Source organism: Telmatherina bonti (assembly GCF_933228915.1).
Source record: "Telmatherina bonti genome assembly, chromosome: 4".
NCBI classification, from domain to species: Eukaryota; Metazoa; Chordata; class Actinopteri; order Atheriniformes; family Telmatherinidae; genus Telmatherina; species Telmatherina bonti.
In genome coordinates, this window is record NC_136622.1 from 35,245,945 (window position 1) to 35,271,934 (window position 25,990).

The window sequence follows — 25,990 nt, forward strand, 5'->3', positions numbered from 1 at the left end:
TGGGTTGACTTTGTCCGGTCCAGGAGACTTGTTCTGACGAACCTTTTCCAGCTGCTTCCTCACCTGGCCGGCTGTCAGTGTCAGAGGGGACGTTTCCTCTGTGGGGGTGGGGGCAGGTAGGGGGGTAGAGGTGTTGAGCTGGGACAAGTTTTGTGCTGTTTATTTTGTTTACATTAAGCTGCTCATTTAAAAAAAAATAAATACAAGTAATTTTAATTTTCTGGCAAAGATCCAGTAAAAAGCTGCTTTATTGTAAGTGTGGCTTTTAAAGACCAGTTTGGCTGTGGACTGAACCATTCTGTAGGGGTGAAGGGGGGGCAGCTACTGTTGATGCTAAATTCTCTCTGAGCCACTTCAGCCCAGGAGGAAATTTTATTAAATCATTAATGAAAATGTTAAAACGTGTAACGGGAGTGTGTCTGGTCTTCCTGACCTTGTCCACACCCGGGAATTACTTGTTCTTTCTGCGTTGTGTTCTTGCACGTGACACTGAATGAAACATCTGGGCCACGGCAGCTGCTAGTTGTTCTTTAATAGCATTCTGTACAAACAAACAGAAAAGTGCTGTAACATGCAGCTTGCTTCACACAGGGTGGTCATCAGCCTCCTGTTAGCAGACACATAGAAAGACCTTGTAGCTGCATGATATATGTGAATACTACAAACTCGAGTAATTGCACAAAATAAACAGCACAAAACTTCGTGTCTACAGCTCCTATAAATTAACAATCATAAAAATTCAATTTGTACAGTCAAAATAATCAAACACTTTGTTAAATTACGAGCAGAAAAATGGCAATATCTCCTCAGACTGCAAAGCGCGGGCTGAGAACAATGCAGTGCTGACGTCATCAGACAGCGACTTCTTAAAGGGGCAGTACCAGTATTAAAACTGGAGCAGAGACAATTTGTTGAACACAATCTGAACATTAATAAAGTGGAGATTTCCTGGTTTAGATCAGGATTTAGTGAAATTCCAAACACAAAAGAATGAGAGACATATCACTCTTGTTACAAACGCAACACAAAAAATCTTTTGGAGGATCCTTCCCTTCACCCTGCAGGTGTTCCTGTAGAAAACAGCCCCCTTTACCAGTCCAGTCCGGGTCCCTGGACATCAGAGACCCAGAACCATTAAAAGTCCTGGACATCATCCAACATGTTTTTACAGATAACACAGTCTGCTTGTTTTGACTTGTTTCAGGTCTTTCTGGTCCAGGTTGATCTTCCATAACTGGACCAGCTTCTCCAGATGTATTTTTATTCATATGGTTCCTTTTCTGGAGGCTGTTTACTGGTTTCCACCGTGTTTACTGGTTTCCATCATGTTAAACGTGTCTTCTCGTCATCACAGACTCTTCCAGATGCCTTCACCTTCTGGAGAGCGAAGGAATGTTCCTCCAACATGGACCGAAAGCTGATCGTCCCACGTCTGCCGTCCTCTTGGACCAAACGTCTCTGATGGGTTTCTTCTGCTTTCAGGCCTCAGAAGTTCCTCTGAAGCTCCTGGACGGGTGAAAATCTTTATTCATCACATGGTGGGAAGTGTTGGGAGCCGTCCATCTGGATTCACATCAGGTCGAAATTAAAGTAGGAAGATCAGATTCCGCTCTCCTGCTGGACCTGGATCAGGACATCGGGGGGGTGGAATGGGACATGATGTCCCAGATGTGCTGGGATGGATCTGAGGATCTCATCCCAGTATCCCTGTCCAACTGGTCACGACAGTGGTTCCCAGTCTCGAGAAGACCTCCATCGTGGACCATCATGGCTCCGTCTGTCTGGTTTATAAGCAGCTAACTGGGAACCAGCTAACTGGGAACCAGAGGGACTGATGGAGCTGCAGGCTGAGGGTTATGGTTCCAGCTCCTCCTTTCAATAAACACAACAAAGCCTGATAGAATTATTACGTCTTGTTTAATATTCAAAGATGACACCGCATGATTTTTTAAAATTTTTTATCTTTTTGTCTTTTTTTTTTTTAAGCGTCGGCACCTGAGCAGAAGTGACTGTTCAACCTCCGAACTTCTGGCTTCTTCCAGACTCATAACTTCTGAACGACTACAAGCTAAACGGAAGCGAGAAAACAAACAAACAAACAAACAAACAAACACACAAACACACATCCAACAATTTACAGGTAAAAGTTAAACCCAAAGTAAAACCAGACGTTTAAAAAGCCAACATGGAACAGAAATAAAACGGTGAAACTGAAGCCGGGGTCATTTCATGTTGCTGTAAAAGCTGAAGACAGGGTCCGACCAGACTGAAGAGCGTTGAGATGCAGCTGAAGAGTGTGTGTGTGTGTGTGTCCCCCCCCCCACACGCCGTCGCAGTCCGACTGATTCACGGAAAGCTTCACACTGCAACTCTGTCGGCCTCTGGCACACACAGAGTTAAAAATCAGATACAACAGAAGGAGGAAACAAGCAGACACCGCCTTACTCCTCCTGCCGTCCACCTTCCCTCCATGTTAAAACCGGGGGGGGGGGGGGGGGGGGGGGTCATTTAAATACTAGTCATCCTGACTGGGTTAATCTAGGCGTTGGGTTCGATGAGACCCGGTTCATGGAATCTCTGCTTGCAGCCGCCGCCGCGCCGCAGTCGGAGCTTCTTTCCCTGCATCCGTCGGGCCGTCACACGGCGCTGCAGCATCGGTTCTGGAACAGCTGATCCACCACGGACGAGTCGGCCAGCGTCGTGATGTCGCCCATGTCTTTGTCATTGCAGGCGATTTTCCGAAGGACCCGCCGCATGATTTTCCCTGCAGGGACAGGAGAGAGAGGACGGTGTCACATCGTCCTGTTGGGATCTTTTCCTTCATGTAGGATGTGGACACACACACACACACACACACACACACACACACACACACACACACACACACACACACACACACGTCTAATTTAACATAAACATAAAACAACACATAAAAACGGAATCCGGTTTGATTCCATGTAAACAGAAAGTCGAAACAAACTAAAATCAGACGGGTTTTGCACGTTGGATTTATAAAATCGTCTCGGACAGAAACCGTGTCGGTCAGCGAGACGAACGCAGACGGCGGCTCTTCACAGCTTTGCTCTAGAAGAACCTTCTGGATTTTCTTCACCTCTGTGCGAGACAAAGACGGCTCGATATGAGCAGCGTTCAGGGTGTATCGGGAGTTTCAGGACTAACAACACGACAGGTAACCCCTCTTCATCCACCTGGACGCTCCGTCTGCTGCAGCCCAGATCGTTTCCTCTGTGGCTGCAAGTCGGCTCTGCAGAGAGGAACCAAATCTCTGCAGCCTGCTGCTGCTGCCGGCGCCCCGCGGCCTGCTGCTGCCGCGGGGCGCCGGCATGCTGCTGGAGGGCGCCGGCCTGCTCGCCAACCCTGTCCCCTGTCTCTTCTACATGGTCTTCCCAGGAAACTCTTAGTCCTCTCAGGGCAGCTGTTCGGAAGCCTCCTAAGACCACGATGTGGCCCAGAACTTGAGCTGCCTGCAGATCTACGTTGCCGTTATATAGACTAATAAAATATACATAAAACTTAAATATCTATTAATGTTTTAGATGAACAGACGACTCAACAGAAAACGGTGAAGCGAGTTTCATTCTCCCTAAAAACGTCTAAAACTGGTTTTTATGTTTTATTGTTGTGAAGCACTTTGTGACCGTGTGTCTATGAAAAGCGCTACAGAAATAAAGTTTATCTTATCTAAAACTTCTTCTGGGTTCATGTGTAAAAACTGTTTTATTGTTGACATGAAGGATTCAGTTTGTCAAAGAGGAAGATGTTACCGGATCTGGTCTTGGGGAGTCCTGGAGCGTTCTGGATGTAGTCTGGTGTGGCGATGGCGCCGATCTTCTCTCTCACTGCCAATCAAACGGACGAGTCATTTCTGTCCCACATTGAGCTGCTTTCGCTTAAATCAGATTTTTGTCTCAAAGACTGCGTTTAGGGGGAGTTGGACCAGTTAAGGTCAACTTTATTTATATTTTATTTATTTAGCACATTTCCAAACAGTAACACTGCTCCCAAAGCGCTGAACAATATAAGAACACACAGAAAACAGTACAGTAATACGCTACTGGAACCACCAATGTAAAAATCAGAAAACATTTCGGTCTTAAGTTAATAAATTCTCTGTTAGCCTGAGTTTAACGCTTGAAATATGTTTTAAGTAAAGACTATCAACAGAAGCTGCAAAGGGAGATTGTTCCAGAGTTTTGGGCCACAGAAAAGGCTCTGTCTCCTCGTGTCTTTAATCTGGATCTGGGACAATGCAGGAGGAGCTGATCAGCTGACCTCAGACAGTTAGAGGGTCTCCTCAGACCTGTTTCACCAGGAAAAAGCTCACCTTGCTGTCGGAGTTCAGCCTCCAGTTTGCTGCTGTACGTGGCGCCGTCCGTCAGAGTGACGAAGCAGTAGAGGCTTTCTCCTTTGACGGGATGCGGTCGGCCCACCACGGCGGCTTCCGCCACAGACTTGTGCTCCACCAGAGCAGACTCCACCTCCGCCGTACTCAGCAGGTGACCTGGAGGAGAAAACATGGACGGAGCGGGAACATATGAGCAAGAGGTCGTTAAAACAAACTGTCTGTCTGACTTTGAGCTTTTATTTTGAAATGACTTCGCTCCACGTTGTCTGTCCGTGGTTTCACGTCACATTTTCTTCAGCTCGGCTTCCAGGTGTGAAAAAAATTCAACTTGTTCAGGCTAAATTTTTCAAAATATGAGAATCTTTAAAACAGAAATATTTAAGATACTATAATTATGGTATAAAAGCAGCTAACAAACAGATCCTGACCTCCTGAAAGATTCACGACTGTTACTTTCTGCTCTGCGGAAATAAAAACGTTTTCGTCTCTTAAACCAAAACAAAAAAATCAGGAAGTGGAATCTGTTTTCTCATTCATTCTCACAAAGATGTGAAAAAAACACGACAAGCGATTTGATTTAGTTTGTCCAGCTGAAAGACGTCACAGGACCCAGACGTTCTCTCTGATCAGCATAAAAACATCCAGAAATGCCTCCTGACTGTCTCACACGTGCATTAAGTCGGACTCAGAACCAGCAGATTTGATCTTATATATATATATATATATATATATATATATATATATAATAAATTATAATATAAATATTAATCATAAATAATTATAATATAATTATATTTAATCATAAATGAATTAAACTAAATAATTAAATTAAATAATATATTTCTTATAATTAAGTGGTTTGGAAAATGAATGAATGAATAATTATAACTAAGTATAATTATATTACTATAAATTACATTATAAATTATATTATAAATTAAAATATTAATTATAAATTTATCTTATAAATATATATATATCTTATATAATATATGTATTTTATCTTATAATTACGAGGATTATTTCAGAATTATTACAGAATTTCTTACCTGAGACATTCAGCATGTCGTCTATCCTCCCTGTTATCCAGTAGTAGCCGTCTTTGTCTCTACGGCAACCTGGAGGAGGACATTTCAGAGATAAAGAACACAAATAACTCCTGATGTTTTCTTGGAGAGTGGAGAAGTTTCAATTCTTTTTATCCTGGTATTAAAAAGAAAAGCCTTAAAACATCTGGCTTTGGAGTCAAACTGAACATTGGGTCCTGGTCAAACGACTGGACCAGGACGACTCGCCGTGGTCGTGCCGGATCAATACTCGGCGCTCTGAGTGAAAACGTTCCTCGCTGTTCACCACGTGTGTTCTGACTCACCGTCTCCTGTGACGTAGTATCCAGGAAACTTCTTGAAGTAGGTGGTCTCAAACCTCAGGTGGTTTCCGTAAACCGTCCTCATCACTCCGGGCCACGGCTGTTTGAACACCTGCGTGACAACAAACATGAAACATAAAACATGAAACCTGGCCAAGAGGAAGGAAACATAACCCCAATAATAATAATAATAATAATCACCAGGTAGCCTTCACTGGGACCCTCCAGCTCCTCGCCAGACTCGTTCAGGATGGCTGGAACCACTCCGAAGAACGGGAACGTCTGCAGGACACAGAAGAGACTCCCACTGATGTAGAGACCAGAACACCTTGCCACAGATCTTTTTGTTCGGCTCAGTTGCCCCAGCAGAGTCGTAACAGATGAACACACATGACAATAAATGGTTAAAAACCTGTGTTTACCTTCGTACAAGCAACACCTGTCACTTGCAGAACGGTTCCTAATTAAATGTAGAGTTCTGCCATCTAGCACACAAACTGTGTATACAAACCCTTAAGAAATGGCTCCCAGTCATCTTAACAAAGCGATTCAAACCCCAAGCAGCCGTGTGAGAAGAGCACCGTCTACTTTAGAGCTTCTGCTTTACATGGAGATGAAGGCGGTTTAAGCATTTACTCCTCCTATCATACACTGACCTGGCTTCATGGTGTTTCTAAATGTCCATTTCTGTTCCGTTACGTTTGTAAATGTTGTCATACGTCTCCATCCTCAAACTTCCTCGTGTCTTTTACGCTGCCCTGGTGGTTCATTTAGTTCATCCACCAGGGGGCAGTGGTGAGTTCAGGCTAGCAGCAGTAATGCACCGCTACAAAGTTGTTTAACACAGTCCAAAAACACCAGAAGAAGAATAAAACTACAAAATGTTTTGCTGTTCTCAACTTCTTCTGTGTTTTCTTCAGGTGCTTTTTATTTGGCAGTTTCTGCTTTGTCTTTTTCTTCTCCGGTTTGTTCCTTTGGCTGGTTGCGCGCACCTCAACACTGCCCCCTGTGATTTCTGGTGGTATTGCGCCGTTTTCTGTGTCAAGCGACAGATAATTAAGCCCCTTCAAAATGGACCAGATTATGTGCACACAGACAAACGAAACTGTCCGTCTATCTACGTTGAGCATAAATGGACTTTCAGGTGAATTTGTGTCTTTTTCTTCATTGAATTTGTGGGGGTTTTTTTTCATTCTTCTGACTAACCATTAAAACATGGCAGTAAAATGCTTCCATGAGAAAAATCTTATGCACATCGGTGGTAAATCTTTACTGACAACCTTTCCAGAGGGTTCTTCAGACTCATAAACCAATGAGACATGACTTTGTTTTCTCCTTGTCTACTTACAGCAGATCCAGGTTTCATGGGTGTAGCTGCCGGTAGAGGAGTCAACACATGTCCTCCCTGGAAGACGGGAACACATTTCACCTCATTACACTTCCAGCTACTTTCCAAGCGGAGCTTCCACTAAGCAAAGTCATTAATCAGAAGACTTTGACTTCTTTGGGTCTGGATTACAAACAGAAAGCAGCGAAATGAACTGATGAAGATCAGAAAGAACGTACAGTTTCAGTTTGCCAGAAGGTGTCAACGATGGGGCATCTCTTCTCTCCCACCACGTTGTAGTACCACTGCCAGGCCTCCGGGTTGATGGGTTCTCCCACCGTCCCCAAAACCTTCAGAGTTTCACGCTTGTACCTGCAAATGTACAGAAAACGTAAACTGAAACTGTTTCCTTCATGGACCAGGAAGAGGATTTCAGCTCCAGCTTTTAAAACAAAAACAGTCAGAGAAATATAAAGTCCCTCACTGAGGTCCACCTCGTCAACTTGTTCCAATCAGCCCATACTTTCAGATTTTCCTTTTAGGCTCCTGAAATCCAACTAAACAAGATCCAACTTTAATGCACTTCTCAGCATTTTACGAGTTTTTTTTGGCAATAACTAGGGACGCACCAATCCACTTTTTGGGATTTCCAATCCGATACCCGAGCATCAACTTCTGGCTGTGTTGTGATTGGAACGCGCATGATAGCAACTATTCTTTCTACTCAGTTTTTTCCTTCATGTCTTTTATACTGTTTTATATATTTTGCACCCTTTGCTTACCTTTGTGGCATGAAATATCCAAACACAAAGATCTGACTTTTTTCAACATTCAATCATGATCAACCACCTGATTATTTCTATTATTGTATTATTTATCCCAAAAAAAACAACACAAATGCTTATTTTTTCCTTATAATTAATTCCAGATTTTTTTGGGATAGGGGTGTTGATGAGTAAAGACTTGGATATAAAGAGTAGCAACAAAATAAATTGGATGGAATAATTTTTTTTTTTTTGTAGTCTGTCTTTCTGCAGAGCTTCATGGTGAAGAACGTACATCCGTTAACAGCAGCTAAAAACATTTTGTTCACAAATCCCTGCAATAACAAACTTCAAACCTGCAAAAAAACAACTAAACATTCAGTCTTTTTAGGACTTCTACGTAAAAACCAGTTAAATTCTTACAATTTTTCCATTCATTAAAAAAATAAAATGATTTTCTCAATGTAAATCAGAGGAATGGCTCTTCGGCTGCTGAATACATGACAGATGCGTCTATATTTTCAGATGCTCCCACTTTATGCCCAAAATATCCCACTAACTTCCATCAAAATGACACATTTTGGTGTCATTTCAGCTTGAAATCGTTCATTCTTTGATGCCAGCGTTGGACTGGGAAGAGAACTGGTGATTTTCCACCAGATTCCACCGTTTTCCCGACGCAGAAAGTTACGTCAGAGTCGTGACCATCAGGTGGGCGACATGACTGATTTAAAATGAGTTTCTCCAGTGCTTAGATGCATTATTTTCTGTAGAATACACCAAGGTTTTTTATTTAGACCAACTAAATCCCATGCGCTGAAAACGTGGACTCACTTCTGCACGGGCTCGTTGCCGAACTTCATCAGCATCCTGATGGCGGTTGGAGCGGTGTAAAACTTGGTCACGCCGTATTTGTCCACAATCTGCCACATACGGCTCACGTCTGGGTAGGTGGGCAGACCCTCAAACTGGAACACAAAGAAACAACAAACTAAAGTCTAAACTGCGTCTATGATCAACAGAACAACTGTTACTAATTAATGTCATTATTTTAATCAGACCCACCAGTAACGACCCGGTTTCAGACACTCCCAGTCCTTTCTGTACTTACCAGAACACTGGTGGCCCCGTTGGCCAGAGGGCCGTACGTGATGTAGGAGTGGCCGGTGATCCAGCCAATATCTGCTGTGCACCAGTAGACGTCGTCGGGTTGGTGGTCAAACACCAGTTTGAAGGTGGTGGCGGTGTAGAGCATGTAGCCGCTGACAGTGTGGAGGACTCCCTGCAGGAAGGACGGCGAGAAACAATATGGACGACCAGCAGCATGGACGTCGACAAGGAGCCAAAGTCAGAACCAGTGCGTATCCTGCGTCCTGTCCGGCGTCGCTTCTGACCGCTTCCTTTTCTCACCTTGGGTTTCCCAGTTGAGCCGCTGGTGTACAGGATGAAGAGGGGGTCTTCGGAGTCGCACCACTCGGGTTCACACTCGTCAGAAGCTCCACGCATCAGAGTGTGCCAACACAGATCCACTTGTGGGTTCCACGGGACCTGGTGTGTGACAACACACACATATCAGACAACACCAAGTACGTCCACAGGCCAGAAAACACACACACACACACACACACACAGAGGACAAGCAGACACGCAATAATCTTAAGAGTTGTGAATAAAACTGTGTCGTCAGTCACAAAACGTTTCTACGATCTATAAACACAGAAGAGAAGTGAGAGTTAGTGGCAAACAAACAAACAAACAAACAAACAAGGCCTGTGAAGTGGGAGTTCGCTCTCCGACTGATCTAAAAGAACTGAACTTAAATAAAACGATGAGGGAATAAAGAAATATTTAAAGCTCATAAGTGCTGGTAGAGGATTTTAGATGTGAAAGAGGATAAAACATGAAAACGTCTGATTCTTTTAACCCTTTCATCTCCAAACACAAGTTTGTTTGTTTTTTTTGTCGTTTCTGAATGTGTGTTTGTTTTTCTTTCAATGTGAAAGTCCATGTAGAAGCTGAAGCGTTTAATCCCAGTCAGCATGCAGACATGCTTCCAGGACAGCCTCCGCTGTCAGTCTGAGGCTGGAGTGATGAAAAATAAATGTATCAACAGATACAGCAGCATAAAAACCAACCAGAGCAACAGAACTTGACAGAAACAACACACAGATCAACACTGAACACGCCTTTTCTAGTCTGCAGATCTATCTCTAAAGTCTCGGCTTTCAGACACAACAGAAACTGTTTCCAGATGTTTCTGCTGCTGTTCATCTGCGATCTGCACAAAACCAGCTGCTGTGTCGTCACCGTGCAGCAAAACGCCTTCCTGCTTCATTCCTGCCATAGAGGATCGTTATTTTCCTGCTTTTCTCATCACCTGTTCACCTTCGCCTGCTCCTGATTGGACCGTCAGTTTAAGCTCTCTGATTGGTGGAAAGTCTGACAGGAAGTGTCTTCATCATCATGTCCAGGTGAGAATAGAGGTCTCTTAGCAACATGGTGATGAAGATGTGATGAATAATGGTGTGATCATGGATCAGTGTCTCTGAATGAACAGTACCGTTCCCTGGAGATGGTTGACAACATAAGCAGCAGCGGCGCCGGCGATCTAGCAGTTTTCACCCTTTCTGATCTGACAACGGGACCGTTGTGGTTCTCTGCAGGTCCTGCCTGCATCTTATTTACCTTCACAGGGGAGAAAAGTCAACAGCGCCGGCCATGAAGTGTCCTGATGTCTCTGATCACGGCAGGATTCCTGTCTGCAAGCAGCCAAGCTCAAACATCTGCTTGTTTCACCAAACTTCACAACGCTGGTCTTTAAATTCACAAACTGGGAAAGTTTGTAAACCCAGCAGCTCCTCAACATCAGACCAGTCCGCCAGAAGGTCAGGGTTCAAGTCAGGGTTAGTTAGCCTTTGTTAACGCTTCTGTTTTAGGGTTATGGAAGTCTGAGAGGTGAACCAGGACCAGGAAATGTACTCTAATGGAGCTACATCTCACCATCATCAACAGCCTGCTGCCTGAACAGCCGGCATCAAACAGAAATGACTGCATGTATGTTCGCTGCATCAGATAACCGAGCTCATCCTCCATCTACACTGGTTGTGATCTACGTCTGTCTGCAATTAACATTTAAATTTCCTTGAAGACGTGACTTGATGTTCAATGTTTTCTTGTGGTTGGTCTAAAAAGCAGAAGAGTTTCTTGTTAACACAGCATCTAATCAGCCAATCACACGACAGCATCTCAACGCATTTAGACCTGATGGAGACGACTTGATAAAGTTCAGCTTCTGGTACCGGGTTGGACCCGGTTTTTCCTTCAGAACTGCATTAAATCTTGGTTTCATAGGCTCAACAAGCTGTTGGAAACATTCCTCAGAGGTTTTGCTCCATGTTGACATGAAGCATAACAGTTGCTGCACATCCAGTAAATCAGTGACTTAAATCTCCTTCCTTCCTCGTTCTGATGCTCAGTTTGAACTTCAGCATGTCGCCTTCACCTCGCCTTCACCTAGTCTTCACCTCGCCTTCACCTCGCCTTCACCTCGCCTTTACCTCGTCTTCACCTCGTCTTCACCTAGCCTTCACCTAGCCTTCACCTCGCCTTCACCTAGTCTTCACCTCGCCTTCACCTCGCCTTCACCTCGCCTTTACCTCGCCTTCACCTCGTCTTCACCTCGTCTTCACCTCGCCTTCACCTCGTCTTCACCTCGCCTTCACCTCGCCTTCACCTCGCCTTCACCTCGTCTTCACCTAGTCTTCACCTCGCCTTCACCTAGTCTTCACCTCGCCTTCACCTAATCTTCACCTCGCCTTCACCTAATCTTCACCTCGTCTTCACCTCGCCTTCACCTAGTCTTCACCTCGCCTTCACCTCGCCTTCACCTCGCCTTCACCTCGTCTTCACCTAGTCTTCACCTAGTCTTCACCTCGCCTTCACCTCGCCTTCACCTCGCCTTCACCTCGCCTTCACCTAGTCTTCACCTCGCCTTCACCTAGTCTTCACCTCGCCTTCACCTAGTCTTCACCTCGCCTTCACCTAGTCTTCACCTCGCCTTCACCTCGCCTTCACCTCGCCTTCACCTCGTCTTCACCTCGCCTTCACCTCGCCTTCACCTAGTCTTCACCTAGTCTTCACCTCGCCTTCACCTAGTCTTTACCTCGCCTTCACCTAATCTTCACCTAGTCTTCACCTCGCCTTCACCTAGTCTTCACCTCGCCTTCACCTAATCTTCACCTAGTCTTCACCTCGCCTTCACCTAGTCTTTACCTCGCCTTCACCTCATCTTCACCTCGCCTTTGCCTAGTCTTCACCTCGCCTTCACTTCACCTTCACCTAGTCTTCACCTCGCCTTCACCTCGTCTTCACCTCGCCTTCACCTCGCCTTCACCTCGCCTTCACCTCGTCTTCACCTCGCCTTCACCTCGCCTTCACCTCGCCTTCACCTAGTCTTCACCTCGCCTTCACCTAGTCTTCACCTAGTCTTCACCTCGCCTTCACCTCGCCTTCACCTCGTCTTCACCTCGCCTTCACCTCGTCTTCACCTCGCCTTCACCTCGCCTTCACCTAATCTTCACCTAGTCTTCACCTCGCCTTCACCTAGTCTTCACCTCGCCTTCACCTAATCTTCACCTAGTCTTCACCTCGCCTTCACCTAGTCTTCACCTAGTCTTCACCTAGTCTTCACCTCGCCTTCACCTAGTCTTCACCTCGCCTTCACCTAATCTTCACCTAGTCTTCACCTCGCCTTCACCTAGTCTTCACCTCGCCTTCACCTAATCTTCACCTAGTCTTCACCTCGCCTTCACCTAGTCTTTACCTCGCCTTCACCTAGTCTTTACCTCGCCTTCACCTCATCTTCACCTCGCCTTCACCTCATCTTCACCTCGCCTTTGCCTAGTCTTCACCTCCCCTTCACTTCACCTTCACCTAGTCTTCACCTCGCCTTCACCTCATCTTCACCTCGCCTTCACCTCATCTTCACCTCGTCTTCACCTCGCCTTTGCCTAGTCTTTACCTCGCCTTCACTTCGCCTTCACCTCGCCTTCACTTCGCCTTCACCTTGCCTTCACTTCACCTAGTCTTCACCTCGCCTTCACCTCATCTTCACCTCGCCTTCACCTCGCCTTCACCTCGCCTTCACCTAGTCTTCACCTCGCCTTCACCTAGTCTTCACCTCGCCTTCACCTAGTCTTCACCTCGCCTTCACCTCGCCTTCACCTCGTCTTCACCTCGTCTTCACCTCGCCTTCACCTAGTCTTCACCTCGCCTTCACCTAATCTTCACCTAGTCTTCACCTCGCCTTCACCTCGCCTTCACCTCGCCTTCACCTCGCCTTCACCTCGCCTTCACCTCGCCTTCACCTCGTCTTCACCTCGCCTTCACCTCGCCTTCACCTAGTCTTCACCTCGCCTTCACCTCGCCTTCACCTCGCCTTCACCTAGTCTTCACCTCGCCTTCACCTAGTCTTCACCTCGCCTTCACCTCGCCTTCACCTCGCCTTCACCTAGTCTTCACCTCGCCTTCACCTAGTCTTCACCTCGCCTTCACCTAGTCTTTACCTCGCCTTCACCTAATCTTCACCTAGTCTTCACCTCGCCTTCACCTAGTCTTCACCTCGCCTTCACCTAATCTTCACCTAGTCTTCACCTCGCCTTCACCTAGTCTTTACCTCGCCTTCACCTCATCTTCACCTCGCCTTTGCCTAGTCTTCACCTCGCCTTCACCTCGCCTTCACCTAGTCTTCACCTCGCCTTCACCTAGTCTTCACCTCGCCTTCACCTAGTCTTCACCTCGCCTTCACCTAGTCTTCACCTCGCCTTCACCTCGCCTTCACCTAGTCTTCACCTCGCCTTCACCTCGCCTTCACCTAGTCTTCACCTCGCCTTCACCTAGTCTTCACCTCGCCTTCACCTAGTCTTCACCTCGCCTTCACCTCGTCTTCACCTCGCCTTCACCTAGTCTTCACCTCGCCTTCACCTAATCTTCACCTAGTCTTCACCTCGCCTTCACCTAGTCTTCACCTCGCCTTCACCTAATCTTCACCTAGTCTTCACCTCGCCTTCACCTAGTCTTTACCTCGCCTTCACCTAATCTTCACCTCGCCTTTGCCTAGTCTTCACCTCGCCTTTGCCTAGTCTTCACCTCCCCTTCACTTCACCTTCACCTAGTCTTCACCTCGCCTTCACCTCATCTTCACCTCGCCTTCACCTCATCTTCACCTCGTCTTCACCTCGCCTTTGCCTAGTCTTTACCTCGCCTTCACTTCGCCTTCACCTAGTCTTCACCTCGCCTTCACTTCGCCTTCACCTAGTCTTCACCTCGCCTTCACCTCATCTTCACCTCGTCTTCACCTCATCTTCACCTCGTCTTCACCTCGCCTTTGCCTAGTCTTCACCTCGACTTCACTTCGCCTTCACCTAGTCTTCACCTCGCCTTCACCTAGTCTTCACCTCGCCTTCACCTAGTCTTCACCTCGCCTTCACATAGTCTTCACCTCGCCTTCACATAGTCTTCACCTCGCCTTCACCTAGTCTTCACCTCGCCTTCACCTAGTCTTCACCAGTCTGGCAAACTTTAAGATGTGATTACATTTATTCTTGTTCATACAAATAAAAAGGTTCTTTATTAAAATGAAGTTAAAAACAAAGAGGTTAGTGGAGGAAGATGGTTAGGAAATACCTGTGGAAGAGGACGCATTTTCTTTACTTTTCCTGTGAGTTTGTCCTGCTGAATGGAAGGGAGGGAAACCAAACAAAAAAAGGAGGGAGGGGAAGTTATTGAAGGAAAAATAGTTATTTTTGGAAAAAAGTAAAACTCATGAACACAAAACTGAAAATCAGGGTCACTGATGTCAAATGAAACGATGAGATTGATGGAGGAAGAACCGGAAAACGTTGGAGTGGACGTTTTCCTCGTCAGTCCAGAGCGTTGGGTCGGGGTTTGTTCCTGCCATGTTCTACTTCTACATGATCTGATTCATGGACGCTGAATCACGTACGACACAAACACTCCATCCTGAACCACATCAGTACCACAGGAACAAACCGAACTTTCAACCCAAGTCGGACTGACTGAGGCGGGAAGGACGGGAAGCGTTTACCTGCAGATCAGGACAGGAGCGCTTGGCAGGAGGAGAACTGGAGCCCACCGTCTCCTCGGCGTCTTTGGATAAGTGCTTCAGCGTGATGCACCTCGCTACGGGAAAACCTCTGCAGACACAGATCACCACAATCCATCACTTCCCTCGTCACGGCGCCGTCGCTCCGTCCCGAGTCACTTAACCACGTCCAAGTTCAACAACACACCTGATCATACGCTTTCACACACACACACACACACACACACACACACTTTTCAATTGTGCTCATATTTATTCATTAAAGAAGGGAAAAAAAAAAAAACAGCTGCCTGTAAAATCAGCTGAAATTGACTAAAGTAATAATAAATAACAATTTGATTAAAATCATGACATTATTTTCTAATTCTGGTTCAATAGAAATATTTTTTTTAAAAAGCACATAAATAAGATAATTTATTACATATTACATCAGTCATAAAGTAATATTTAGTTGAACAATCCTTTAATGTTTCCGCTCCAGTCAGGTGTTTTCTGTTCCTCTCAGTCAGACTTCTGCACCTGTTGACAGGTATTTTGTCCCACTGTTCAACAGAAAAGTCTCTAATTTGTCCAGGACCAATTTGTTTGTTTGTTTTTTTTCTTTCTTCAACTCAATTAAATGAAAAAACAGTGTCTTATATTACTAAATTATATTTTTGCAATTCTTTAGTTATTGTTCCTTTTTAAGTCTCCAGTTATTTGAGTGACTGTTGTAAATTCAGCCTTTTCTTTAATGAAAGGGGATGAAGACATATGAGCACAACTGTATACACACACACACACACACACACACACACACACACACACACACACACACACACACACCCTTTACACGAACTGGCTTCTGCTTTCTGTCTGTTTAACTTCGACATAAAAACAGAAGAGAAACATCTGGCCCACATGGGGACCGGCCCGATCAGGGAAGGCAGGGCTGCAGTGCAGGACCCCACCAACCCCCCCCTTGCAGGATGGTATCCATGGCAACCACCCTGCGGAGTAGGCACGACTCCCTGCGAGGAGTCAAACACGAATGAGGAGGAGAAATGACGTGTTAAACTGAGGAAGGAGATGCAGGGGTTCAGTTTGTGACTGAATCAAGCCTTAACCTGTGTGTGTGTGTGTGTGTGTGTGAGAGAGAAAATACTTAAACAGCTTACTTGTCTCTGCATTTCTGTAGTGCTTCATCAGCTAAGAGCTTCAGGTTGATCAGCTTATCTCCTCGATAGAAACCATCTGATCACATGAGAAATAAAAGCGCAGATAATCGATAATGCAGACACACACACACACAGAAACATATCCAAATAAAACAGGAATGGACAAACGGAACAAGTCCCAAACTGGTTATCAGGAATAATTTTGCGTTTTTCAACCCGACTGACTCGTCGTGTCCTGATGTGTTAGGATCAATAATATGATCATTATTACACGTGTTATTAACATGCAAACAGCAGCAACAGCTGGATGGCTTTTCTCCCCTCAACCATATGTGTAATGCCGTTTCCAGAACCGCCTCCCGTGTCCAGGTAGAGGTCCGTTAGTCCCTCCATGTCAGCAAACATGCAGGATTTATTTAGTGTTTCCAGAAGCATGAAGCTTTTTTGTTTTGTTGGCTCTAAAAAAACACAAATATAAAGCTGCATCTGTGTGATTTTACACACATTAACTGCTGGATATGAACTAGGATCATTTCTCTGATATGAAATGTAAGAAGAAAACGTGAATTGTGACTTTACAGGACCTGGGTTTATATGGCTTTGTGACCCAGTTGCAGGACCTCCTGCAGCATTTAAAGAGGAATATGTGTTGGCTTCACATGCTGGGATTTAACCAGTGGATTAAATGGTTTATCTCTAATCTAATAAGACTTTTATCTCAGGTCTGGACTCAGCACATTGTCTCAAACAGAGGTTCGGAAACTCGCCTCGTCCCAGTTTTCCCAGCGCCACACTGACCTGCGGTGATGAGCAGCGAACACTGAGAGTCCACGATCCTCTCGCACAGAGACTCGGCCGAGAAACCAGCAAACTGAACACACACAGTTAGTGTCTCATTTCCAGCCGGCCGTCATTCATTTACAACATGCATGTTAATGGAAAACTCACCACGATGGAGTGGACGGCTCCGATACGAACACAGGCCAACATCGCCACCACCAGCTCAACCACCATGGGCATGTATATGGACACGCGGTCGCCCTTCTTCACCCCTGAAGACAAAAACCAACGTTTAGTCTGGAATAAAATGATATAAAACCACAGCAAGCGGGTGGAGGATGCTGCTTGTCGACAATAAACGTACATGTAGGAGGAAACAAAGTTTAACTGACCCTGTGACTTCAGGACGTTGGCGAACTGGCAGACCCTCTGCAGCAGCTCTCGGTACGTCACCGTCAGCTCGTCGCCGGGCTCGTTGCCTTCCCTGGGGGAGCGGGAAACACACGTCTTGTTTCAACACACTGCCGCATCATCATCATCATCAGAACACAAGATGAGAACACAAAGAGGTGCGTTTCTTAGAGGAGCCTTGAATGCATCGTGACGCGGACGCAGACGATTCTGCATCGCCGTAAAAGTGACGTCATGGTGACGCGTGAAGTTTTCATGTCGCTGACGTGAATCAGGACATTCAGACTTCTGAAGCAAACATGAATAAAAATGTATCAATCGTTGTCTGATGGCTTTTATTCGTTGATGGAAAAGGTGCAGAAATAAAGAAAAACACACCGATGCATCATCATCGTCAGGCTTCATGGAACAGAAATGTGAGACGAGTAAAACGTCGCAGCCCGAGCATCAATCCGGCACGCTGAGCCAGTGTGTGCACAGCCACAAGGTCTGCAAGAAGCTTCGTCTGCAACGGGGCCGTGCACGTGACGGGAGGGGTCGTGCACGTGACGGGAGGAGTGGTGCACGTGACGGGAGGGGTCGTGCACGTGACGGGAGGGGTCGTGCACGTGACGGGAGGGGTCGTGCACGTGACGGGAGGGGTCGTGCACGTGACGGGAGGAGTGGTGCACGTGACGGGAGGAGTGGTGCACGTGACGGGAGGGGTCGTGCACATGACGGGAGGGGTCGTGCACGTGACGGGAGGAGTGGTGCACGTGACGGGAGGAGTGGTGCACGTGACGGGAGGAGTGGTGCACGTGACGGGAGGGGTCGTGCACGTGACGGGAGGGGTCGTGCACGTGACGGGAGGGGTCGTGCACGTGACGGGAGGAGTGGTGCACGTGACGGGAGGAGTGGTGCACGTGACGGGAGGAGTGGTGCACGTGACGGGAGGAGTGGTGCACGTGACGGGAGGAGTCGTGCACGTGACGGGAGAAGTCGTGAACGTGACGGGAGGAGTGGTGCACGTGACGGGAGGAGTGGTGCACGTGACGGGAGGAGTGGTGCACGTGACGGGAGGAGTGGTGCACGTGACGGGAGGAGTGGTGCACGTGACGGGAGGGGTCGTGCACGTGACGGGAGGGGTCGTGCACGTGACGGGAGGAGTGGTGCACGTGACGGGAGGGGTCGTGCACGTGACGGGAGGAGTGGTGCACGTGACGGGAGGAGTGGTGCACGTGACGGGAGGAGTGGTGCACGTGACGGGAGGAGTGGTGCACGTGACGGGAGAAGTCGTGAACGTGACGGGAGGAGTGGTGCACGTGACGGGAGGGGTCGTGCACGTGACGGGAGGAGTGGTGCACGTGACGGGAGGAGTGGTGCACGTGACGGGAGGAGTGGTGCACGTGACGGGAGGAGTCGTGAACGTGACGGGAGGAGTGGTGCACGTGAGGGGAGGAGTGGTGCACGTAATGGGAGGAGTGGTGCACGTGACGGGAGGAGTGGTGCACGTGACGGGAGGAGTGGTGCACGTGACGGGAGGAGTGGTGCACGTGACGGGAGGAGTGGTGCACGTGACGGGAGGGGTCGTGCACGTGACGGGAGGGGTCGTGCACGTGACGGGAGGAGTGGTGCACGTGACGGGAGGAGTGGTGCACGTGACGGGAGGAGTGGTGCACGTGACGGGAGGAGTGGTGCACGTGACGGGAGGAGTCGTGCACGTGACGGGAGGAGTGGTGCACGTGACGGGAGGAGTGGTGCACGTGACGGGAGGAGTGGTGCACGTGACGGGAGGGGTCGTGCACGTGACGGGAGGAGTGGTGCACGTGACGGGAGGGGTCGTGCACGTGACGGGAGGGGTCGTGCACGTGACGGGAGGAGTCGTGCACGTGACGGGAGGAGTCGTGCACGTGACGGGAGGAGTGGTGCACGTGACGGGAGGAGTGGTGCACGTGACGGGAGGAGTCGTGCACGTGACGGGAGGAGTCTTGTGTCTTTAAAAGCCACATGTTGTCAACAGATCCCGACTTCCTCCCCAGCTGATCAGCTGGTGATTAAATCTGTTCAGCAGCGGAAAGCTTTCCACGTTAACCACGCCCACCTCAAATATCCGACCAATCACGCGATACTTCTGGGAGCCCGATGGGAAAAATGACGTTTTATTTTGTTCTTGTTGAGAAGAAGAATAACCAGCTGAAGTCCATGGTCACAAAAGTAAAGAGCAGGAAATAAACCTGATGCAACAACCTGGAAGGGTGGAAAATAAACGTACGCTGCAGGAAAGGGTTTGAGACGTGAGTTTTATCCATCTTCTGTCGGCCTGCACGGCGTCAGCACCCACCTCCACCCAAACGCCTGAATGTTTCTACAACCTCCACCCTGTTGTGAAACCAGACTTATTTAACCCTTTTCACAACATCATCCTGACCGTTTCAGGAACTTGCAAAAGCTCATGTGCTGTTGACAGCAATGAAAGCTTTACAAAGGTTTGGGGGTTTCTGAACCCTGAAGGTCAACGACACCGAGCAGCGTTTCTGCACCCTGCAGAGACTTTCTCTCTTCAGTCTGCAGAGCGTCACCTCACTCTGCTACCGGCCGAAAGCCGCGTCTTTCTCCTGGTTCCTTTTCCTTCCATCTTTTCAGGCAACTTGTAAAGTAAAAGTCTCGTCCCGTCTCTGCACAGAATCCAGTCTGGGCTGCTTTACGTCACTGAAACGAGGAACCAAAGCCGGTTTTTCTACAAGGAAACTCACGTTTCAGGTTTATTCTAAAGGTGTTTCAGATCAGACGTATTTGTGGTTTTTCTACCTGAGGACACGTGGAGGCATGACCCTGCTGTCAGCAGCCGTGGCTGAAAACCATCTGATTTACTTCTGCTTCATTCATACAAGACTAGAACACGACGCCGTGCACACCAGGCTACACATCAGCACCATTTCTACCTACTTCTTTCATCATCTCCAGGTTTTAGTTAAAGGAAAACTGACAAATATTTATATATTATATTATTTTTTATCATTATCATTATTTTTTATCATTTATAATTAAGTCCTGTGAGTAGAAATACGAGACCAGGCCTGTAAATCCTGTGAGTAGAAATGGGGAATCTAAGGGGAAAGGAGGAGCAACTTAAAGCAGATTCACCTTTCATGGTGTTTATGAAGAGGAAATATGATGAAGACGTCTGTAAATTTTTAACGTTCTGGTGTGAAGAATGTGGGTTTCCAGAAGGAAGCTCTATGAACATGTATCAGATGGAAAAGTTGGAACAGTGCAGGTTTAGTTAATGCAGCTCTGCAGCAACTTTCATACATACCAGAACCCCCCCCCCCCCCCCCCCCCTTTCAGAATAAACCCAACAAAGGTCATCTGGAACGCGTCTTACACCAACTACATGGTGCTAAAACCAACTTAAACCTTCAACAAGCAACGATATCACATCATTTAATCACCGAGGTGGAATCAACGCGATGAAGAAGCTGTCCAGAAAAACAAAAAGACGATTTCAGATCCAGTTCAAACACGACGACGTTTAGACTGAACTCGTTCACAACAAGTGCAGAAAGATCCGTGAGCCGAGATGACGGCAGCTTTTTACGGCCGACTGTAAAACCTGTCGATAAGACTTCAGAAGAAATACTTCCTTGACGTATTCCGGGCTCTCAGCCTGATTGCGAGAGAAGATTTAATCACGTTAACGGAGCTGAAAAGCAGGTCAGCAGTGCTCTGCTAGCTGAACCGCCACCGCTTTCCATCAAACCAGAAGCAGAGACGTCTGAAAGAGCAGAAACACAACAGAACAGCAGCAGAAAAAGAAAAGGGGACGATTATTCTCCAGGATTCTGCTTGTTTCATGTATAAATCCCAGCTTTTAATGGAAACACGTCATGAACTAATTCTGGATCATCAGACTCTTCCATCCTACACCGCTGCCCTCTGGAAGCCGCTACCGACCACATCACACACACATTCCCCCGTCTGCTCTTAATGCCAGCAGCGCTGCTGAAGGTTTTCCTTTTTATTGAAGCCTATTGAGGATGATTTATGCCTGTAAGGTGTGTTTTTTTATGGCCGTTTTGTGGAGGTTTTAATGCATCAAAGAGCTGCTGCAGTTTTGTTGTTTGTCTCACAAAGACAATAAACACGGGATCAGAAACATCCCTCGGCTGATGGGTGGTTCTGATCCGGGACGTGTGGCTTTGCATCACAAAAAGCTGAAAACATGCCAAAGTTACAAAGCAGAGTGATGCAACTACTGACGCTGTCTTCCACAAAGATTGACAAACAGCAGGACCGGTGATTGCTCAAGGTTTCCTGCACGCAGCGCCGTACTCACCAGTAGAAGGCAATTTTATCTGCGAGCTTCCTCTCGTGGACGTTGCGGTCCAGCAGGTTGTAACAGATGTTTGTGGAGGCTCCTTCCATGCACTTGATGAAGATTTCTCCTTTGGTCACGTCGAAGTTGTAGTCTAGAAACGGACCTGTGTGTTTGGTTTTCCAGAAGAAGTCTCTAGCAACGCCCCCCCAGAACTCTGCAGCCAGAAAGAGATGCACGTTTTGGTGAAACCATGGCTTTAATGACGACGTGCAGGAGCACAAAGGCTGCAGACATTTAAAGCAAACAGGTTTCTGTTGTTGCTTTCCTGCTCTGGAATAATGTTTTCATAACGCTGCTGAAACTCCTGACACAATTTGATGCAATAAACCCCAGAAAAATCATCACAGCAGTTAAAAAATTTCCCCCAGAGAGTTATTCAGAATTTCTATGAGTCACACATCTTACCAAACAGAAGATCTACGTGTGAAGAATCTGCTGACAGATGATGGTCAGGATTTTTATAACTGAGGAATTTCTACACACATGGTCAGAGTCCAGAGCTGAATCCACGCACATCATCATCATCATCATCATCCTCATGTCAGGTCCTGTTCCACTGAGCCCACTTGTAGTTTTAAAAACACACAACCAGTAGCTGCACGAGTTGGACGCTTTTATCATCTCTAAAACTAACAGATGTGTTCAGATCTCTCCATCACTTAGACGTCTTTACTGGCTTTGTGTATCTAATATAATTTATTATTTTACGGATTGTAAATATTGAACAATCTTATCAGGTTGTGTTTTCTGCAGCGTTGGTTTGTCTGTCAGCAGCATAATTAAAAAGGTTCAAAGATTTTAGTGAAATTTTTAGAAAAAAGCAAAAGGAACCCATGATTAGATTTAGTGGAGAATCTGGATTCCTGACTGCGGGAAGGCGGGGATCATTCTCACATAAATAATGCCCAAATCAGTAGCATCGTTTTAATGGCTTGGAGTGGGTCTGCGCTCTCAGAGTGCTTCACTTTCTAACATTTTTTATTCTTTATTAGTTTTTATTTTATTTTTTCTGATGACTTTGCTGTTTCAGATCTCAGTTTTTCACCACGGGGATGAATAAAGATATTTTATCTTCTGAGAAACACCTGAAAAGAGTCAGACGTGACATTTACCAACCTTCTCAACCTGCAGCTTCTGGTTCTGCAGAAACAGGACCACTGGTCCCTTCTGGAGATTAGTTGAGCGACAGCTCTTTGCAAAAAGTCAAATACTGTGATGTAAATTTTTTTTGTCTATAACTCCCTGCAGGTGGAAACATGGTTGAGAAACTGGGAAGCATGTTGTTCATTCAGAAAATGTACATTTTGGTGGAGCTGGATGCAAAAAGCTCCTGTATGTCTAAAGAGAAGGAATGCCATATTTCTTTTTATGTCTGTTTACAACCAGCAAGACGGCTAAAATGTAGCTCCTCTCATCAATAAGTTGAGTCAAATAAGAAATTTAAAGCATCTGCAGGCATTAAACAAGAAGAATTAAGATGGATCTGCCTGAATTAAATCACTGCTGAGACAACCAGAGGGAAACATCAAGTATTTACAAAGAAAGCTGGTTTTATAGCTAATGTTTGAGCAAGAAAAAAGTTTACTGAATTTAAAAAAAGACATTTAAACAGACTCACCATCTGGATTCTCGATTGAATTATTATAGAGATCCTTGTACTTCTCAAAGCTGGGGATGTGAGACTCCTTCTTGAGCTCCTCGGATCCATGGAGGACGTCTTTATTCGGGACTTTGTCGGGAATCATTTTCTGAATCGTCTGCTCGTCTCCAGGTTTGTAGTCAAGCAAGGCTGCAGCACCAACAGACTAGTTCCTTTAAATGAACACAGATCGAAGTATGGACTAAGCTGCAGGATGATTTCACATGCAGGTTTAATTTACATGCAAACACGCTGCAGAGACCATTCAGCTGCAGAAACTGGCAATTAAACTGCCAGATTATTTCACATGCAGGTTTAATTTACATGCAAACACGCTGCAGAGACCATTAAGATGCAGACACCAGCAATTAAGCTGCAGGATGACTTCATATACTGGCTTAATTGACATGCAAACACGCTGCAGAGACCATTAAGATGCAGAAACCAGCAATTAAGCTCCAGGATGACTTCATATACTGGCTTAATTTACATGCAAACACGCTGCAGAAACAATTCAGCTGCAGAAACCAGTAATTAAGATGCCAGATTATTTCACATGCCGGTTTAATTTACATGCAAACACGCTGCAGAAACCAGCGACAAAATGAATGTGTGGCTACGCGGCTAGCTCAGCAGGCTAATCAGAAGTGGTTCAATTGTACACAAAACATTCCCCTCCTTTGTTATTTAGCAATACAACCAAGTTTATGTAAAGTTTAATGCAGCACGAGTATAAAATACTTGAGTGAATGAGAAGCACGTACGGAGAGAGACACCAGGCTAGCAACTAATTTCATTCACACTTCCTTGTTCCCCAGATTGGCTTTAAACGCTTTTTCTATTTAATCCCGACGTGCAAAAGTTGCGCTTGGACCCAAAAGCGAGTAGATGTGTGCGTGCATTGGAGTTCATGCCAGTTTTCTCCCAGTTTGGGTGTTTCTTCTGATGCTGGAAGCGCTGCACGAAACAGGTGAGTGAGAATTATGCTAAGCTAACAGCTAAGCTAACTCTGTTAGCTTACTCCAAAAAGCATCGAGATGAAGCCGCGTGTCTCCCGGAAGGCCTTTATTTTTTTATTTTTTTTTTCTTTAGCTTTGCATACTGAATAAATCTTTAATAATCAGATGTAAATACGTGTTTTCTGCCAGTTGCGTATATTTCATCCTTTTCTGTAAGCTGGGATGAGACGTTTTAGTGTCGTGTTGAGGGTTTTTGTGCTAACAGCGAGAGCGTGAACTCTGTTTAGCCCCGAGCGCCAGCCAATCAGAAACCACGATGCGTTTTCTTACCGCTAAAAGGCTCGGAATTTACACCATCCATCTCCTTCAGTACACTTCAATGTCACGTAAATCTGTAAACGTTGGTGATTTGTTCTTAAATCATGACGGTTTATTATAGACATACCTGTGGAAGTGAGACAGATCCACTGTACGCACGTGATATTTCCTGTGTCGCGCGAGACTGAACAATGACTCAATCGAGGTCAAAGTTTTCTAATAACACGTCATGTTGGCACCATTAACTGTGCTTTGCCAAGTGTGGGGTGGTGAAAGGAAGCTGGGGTCATCATAACTGTTTAGAAAATTATCTTTCTAAAATTGGTCTTTTTTGTTTGTTTGTTTTTTACAAAAAAAAATGTCATATTTAATTTTGATTTGTTTAGTTTTGTTGGTATGTTTTGTGTGTAGATTCATCTGTTTGATGTGTTTTATCTATGTGAGTGTGTGTGAAAAGTGAGTATATTTGTAAGACTTTGGGTAAATTCTATATTTTTGTATGTAAAGGCAGGTTTTTAACCTTGTTTTATTCTTGCTTTTTGTTTTTGGAAAGCATTTTGTGCTACTTTGGTATGAAAAGTGCTATATAATGATTGAGAAGAAGAAGAGATGCTACACAGTGCAGCACCTGGTCCAACTTTTTATCAACCTGTTGCTGCCATCAGATTCAAAATCAGCAGATATACATAAAATGATGTTGATGTATGCAGTAAAACAAGGGTTGATCAGAGTGGCATCAATGCTTTTTATTTTTAGTTTAATTTTACACCTAATGTCCTAACTGTTTTGTAATCTGGTATACTTTTGTATCGTTTGCACACCATCTAACATCCACACAGAAACATTGTGTTAAGATTCGGTTCACTTGGACCTGAGTGGGCTGTTCCACTCTTGTGGATGTGGAAAGTCCCAATGATTCTTATTGATCAATGGAGTTGATCTGACACCGTAAAGTCCTCCTTAGCTAACAGGTACGTTCAAGTAACTCACCTTTAAGTTAAGGTGACCTTTGAGTGTCTCAGTGTACAGTTTTTAAGGAAGTCATAACCCCATTATCCAACTAATCCACAATGACTAATCTTCTGCTTAACACACCCAATAAAACCACATGGTTTTAGAAACGGCATCTGTTTTTTGTCTGAAACAATCTGACTGGGATTGTAGGAAGACCACCAGTTACCAACCAGAAATCAGAGTAGAAAATCTGCCTCAGAATCAGGTTGACCTCCCACCCTGTTCGGTCCTTTTTGTTTTGTTTCCATTTGTTTATTTTGTCCCTGATTAAGTTCTAATGTTCATTCATTAAATGATAAAGTAACAGACCTATCAGTGTTTTTGTATTTTGAGGCAGAGCAAGATGTATGTCCTTCCAGGGTAGCCACAGAGAAGGCCACTATTTGCAAAGGGAGGTGGAATTTGT

General features: G+C 45.8%; 1 protein-coding gene across 4 annotated transcripts; it reads right to left on the minus strand.

Annotated features, from left to right (window-relative positions):
* Nucleotides 1-1,904: 1,904 nt before the first annotated feature.
* acss2 (acyl-CoA synthetase short chain family member 2) lies at nucleotides 1,905-24,490 on the minus strand. 4 transcript variants are annotated; one of them, XM_079238707.1, is made up of 20 exons: nucleotides 24,315-24,490; nucleotides 23,273-23,466; nucleotides 21,613-21,808; nucleotides 17,279-17,370; nucleotides 17,055-17,158; nucleotides 16,905-16,977; nucleotides 16,107-16,182; nucleotides 14,932-15,040; nucleotides 14,511-14,555; nucleotides 9,237-9,374; nucleotides 8,938-9,108; nucleotides 8,661-8,794; nucleotides 7,302-7,434; nucleotides 7,084-7,140; nucleotides 5,937-6,017; nucleotides 5,739-5,847; nucleotides 5,416-5,484; nucleotides 4,346-4,522; nucleotides 3,786-3,860; nucleotides 1,905-2,764 (listed from the first exon to the last, which is right to left on the minus strand). In XM_079238707.1, exons 2-20 carry the CDS (start codon nucleotides 23,397-23,399, stop codon nucleotides 2,637-2,639), a joined length of 2,094 nt encoding a protein of 697 aa, XP_079094833.1. In that variant the 5' UTR covers nucleotides 23,400-23,466; nucleotides 24,315-24,490; the 3' UTR covers nucleotides 1,905-2,636. The 4 variants fall into 4 exon arrangements, with proteins under 4 accessions (XP_079094833.1, XP_079094831.1, XP_079094832.1 ...); XM_079238705.1 differs by having other exon boundaries at nucleotides 14,511-14,558; XM_079238706.1 differs by lacking the exon at nucleotides 24,315-24,490 and adding an exon at nucleotides 24,058-24,183 and having other exon boundaries at nucleotides 14,511-14,558.
* Nucleotides 24,491-25,990: the final 1,500 nt, after the last annotated feature.

Coding starts and splice junctions, on each gene's coding strand:
- acss2 (XM_079238705.1), bottom strand. CDS start 23,399: ATGATTCCCGACAAAGTCCCGAATAAAGACGTCCTCCATGGATCCGAG. Junction 9,375..14,510: donor AAATGCGTCCTCTTCCACAG/GTATTTCCTAAC, acceptor GTCACACACCAG/GTCCCGTGGAACCCACAAGT. Junction 9,109..9,236: donor GCTCAACTGGGAAACCCAAG/GTGAGAAAAGGA, acceptor TCCTTCCTGCAG/GGAGTCCTCCACACTGTCAG.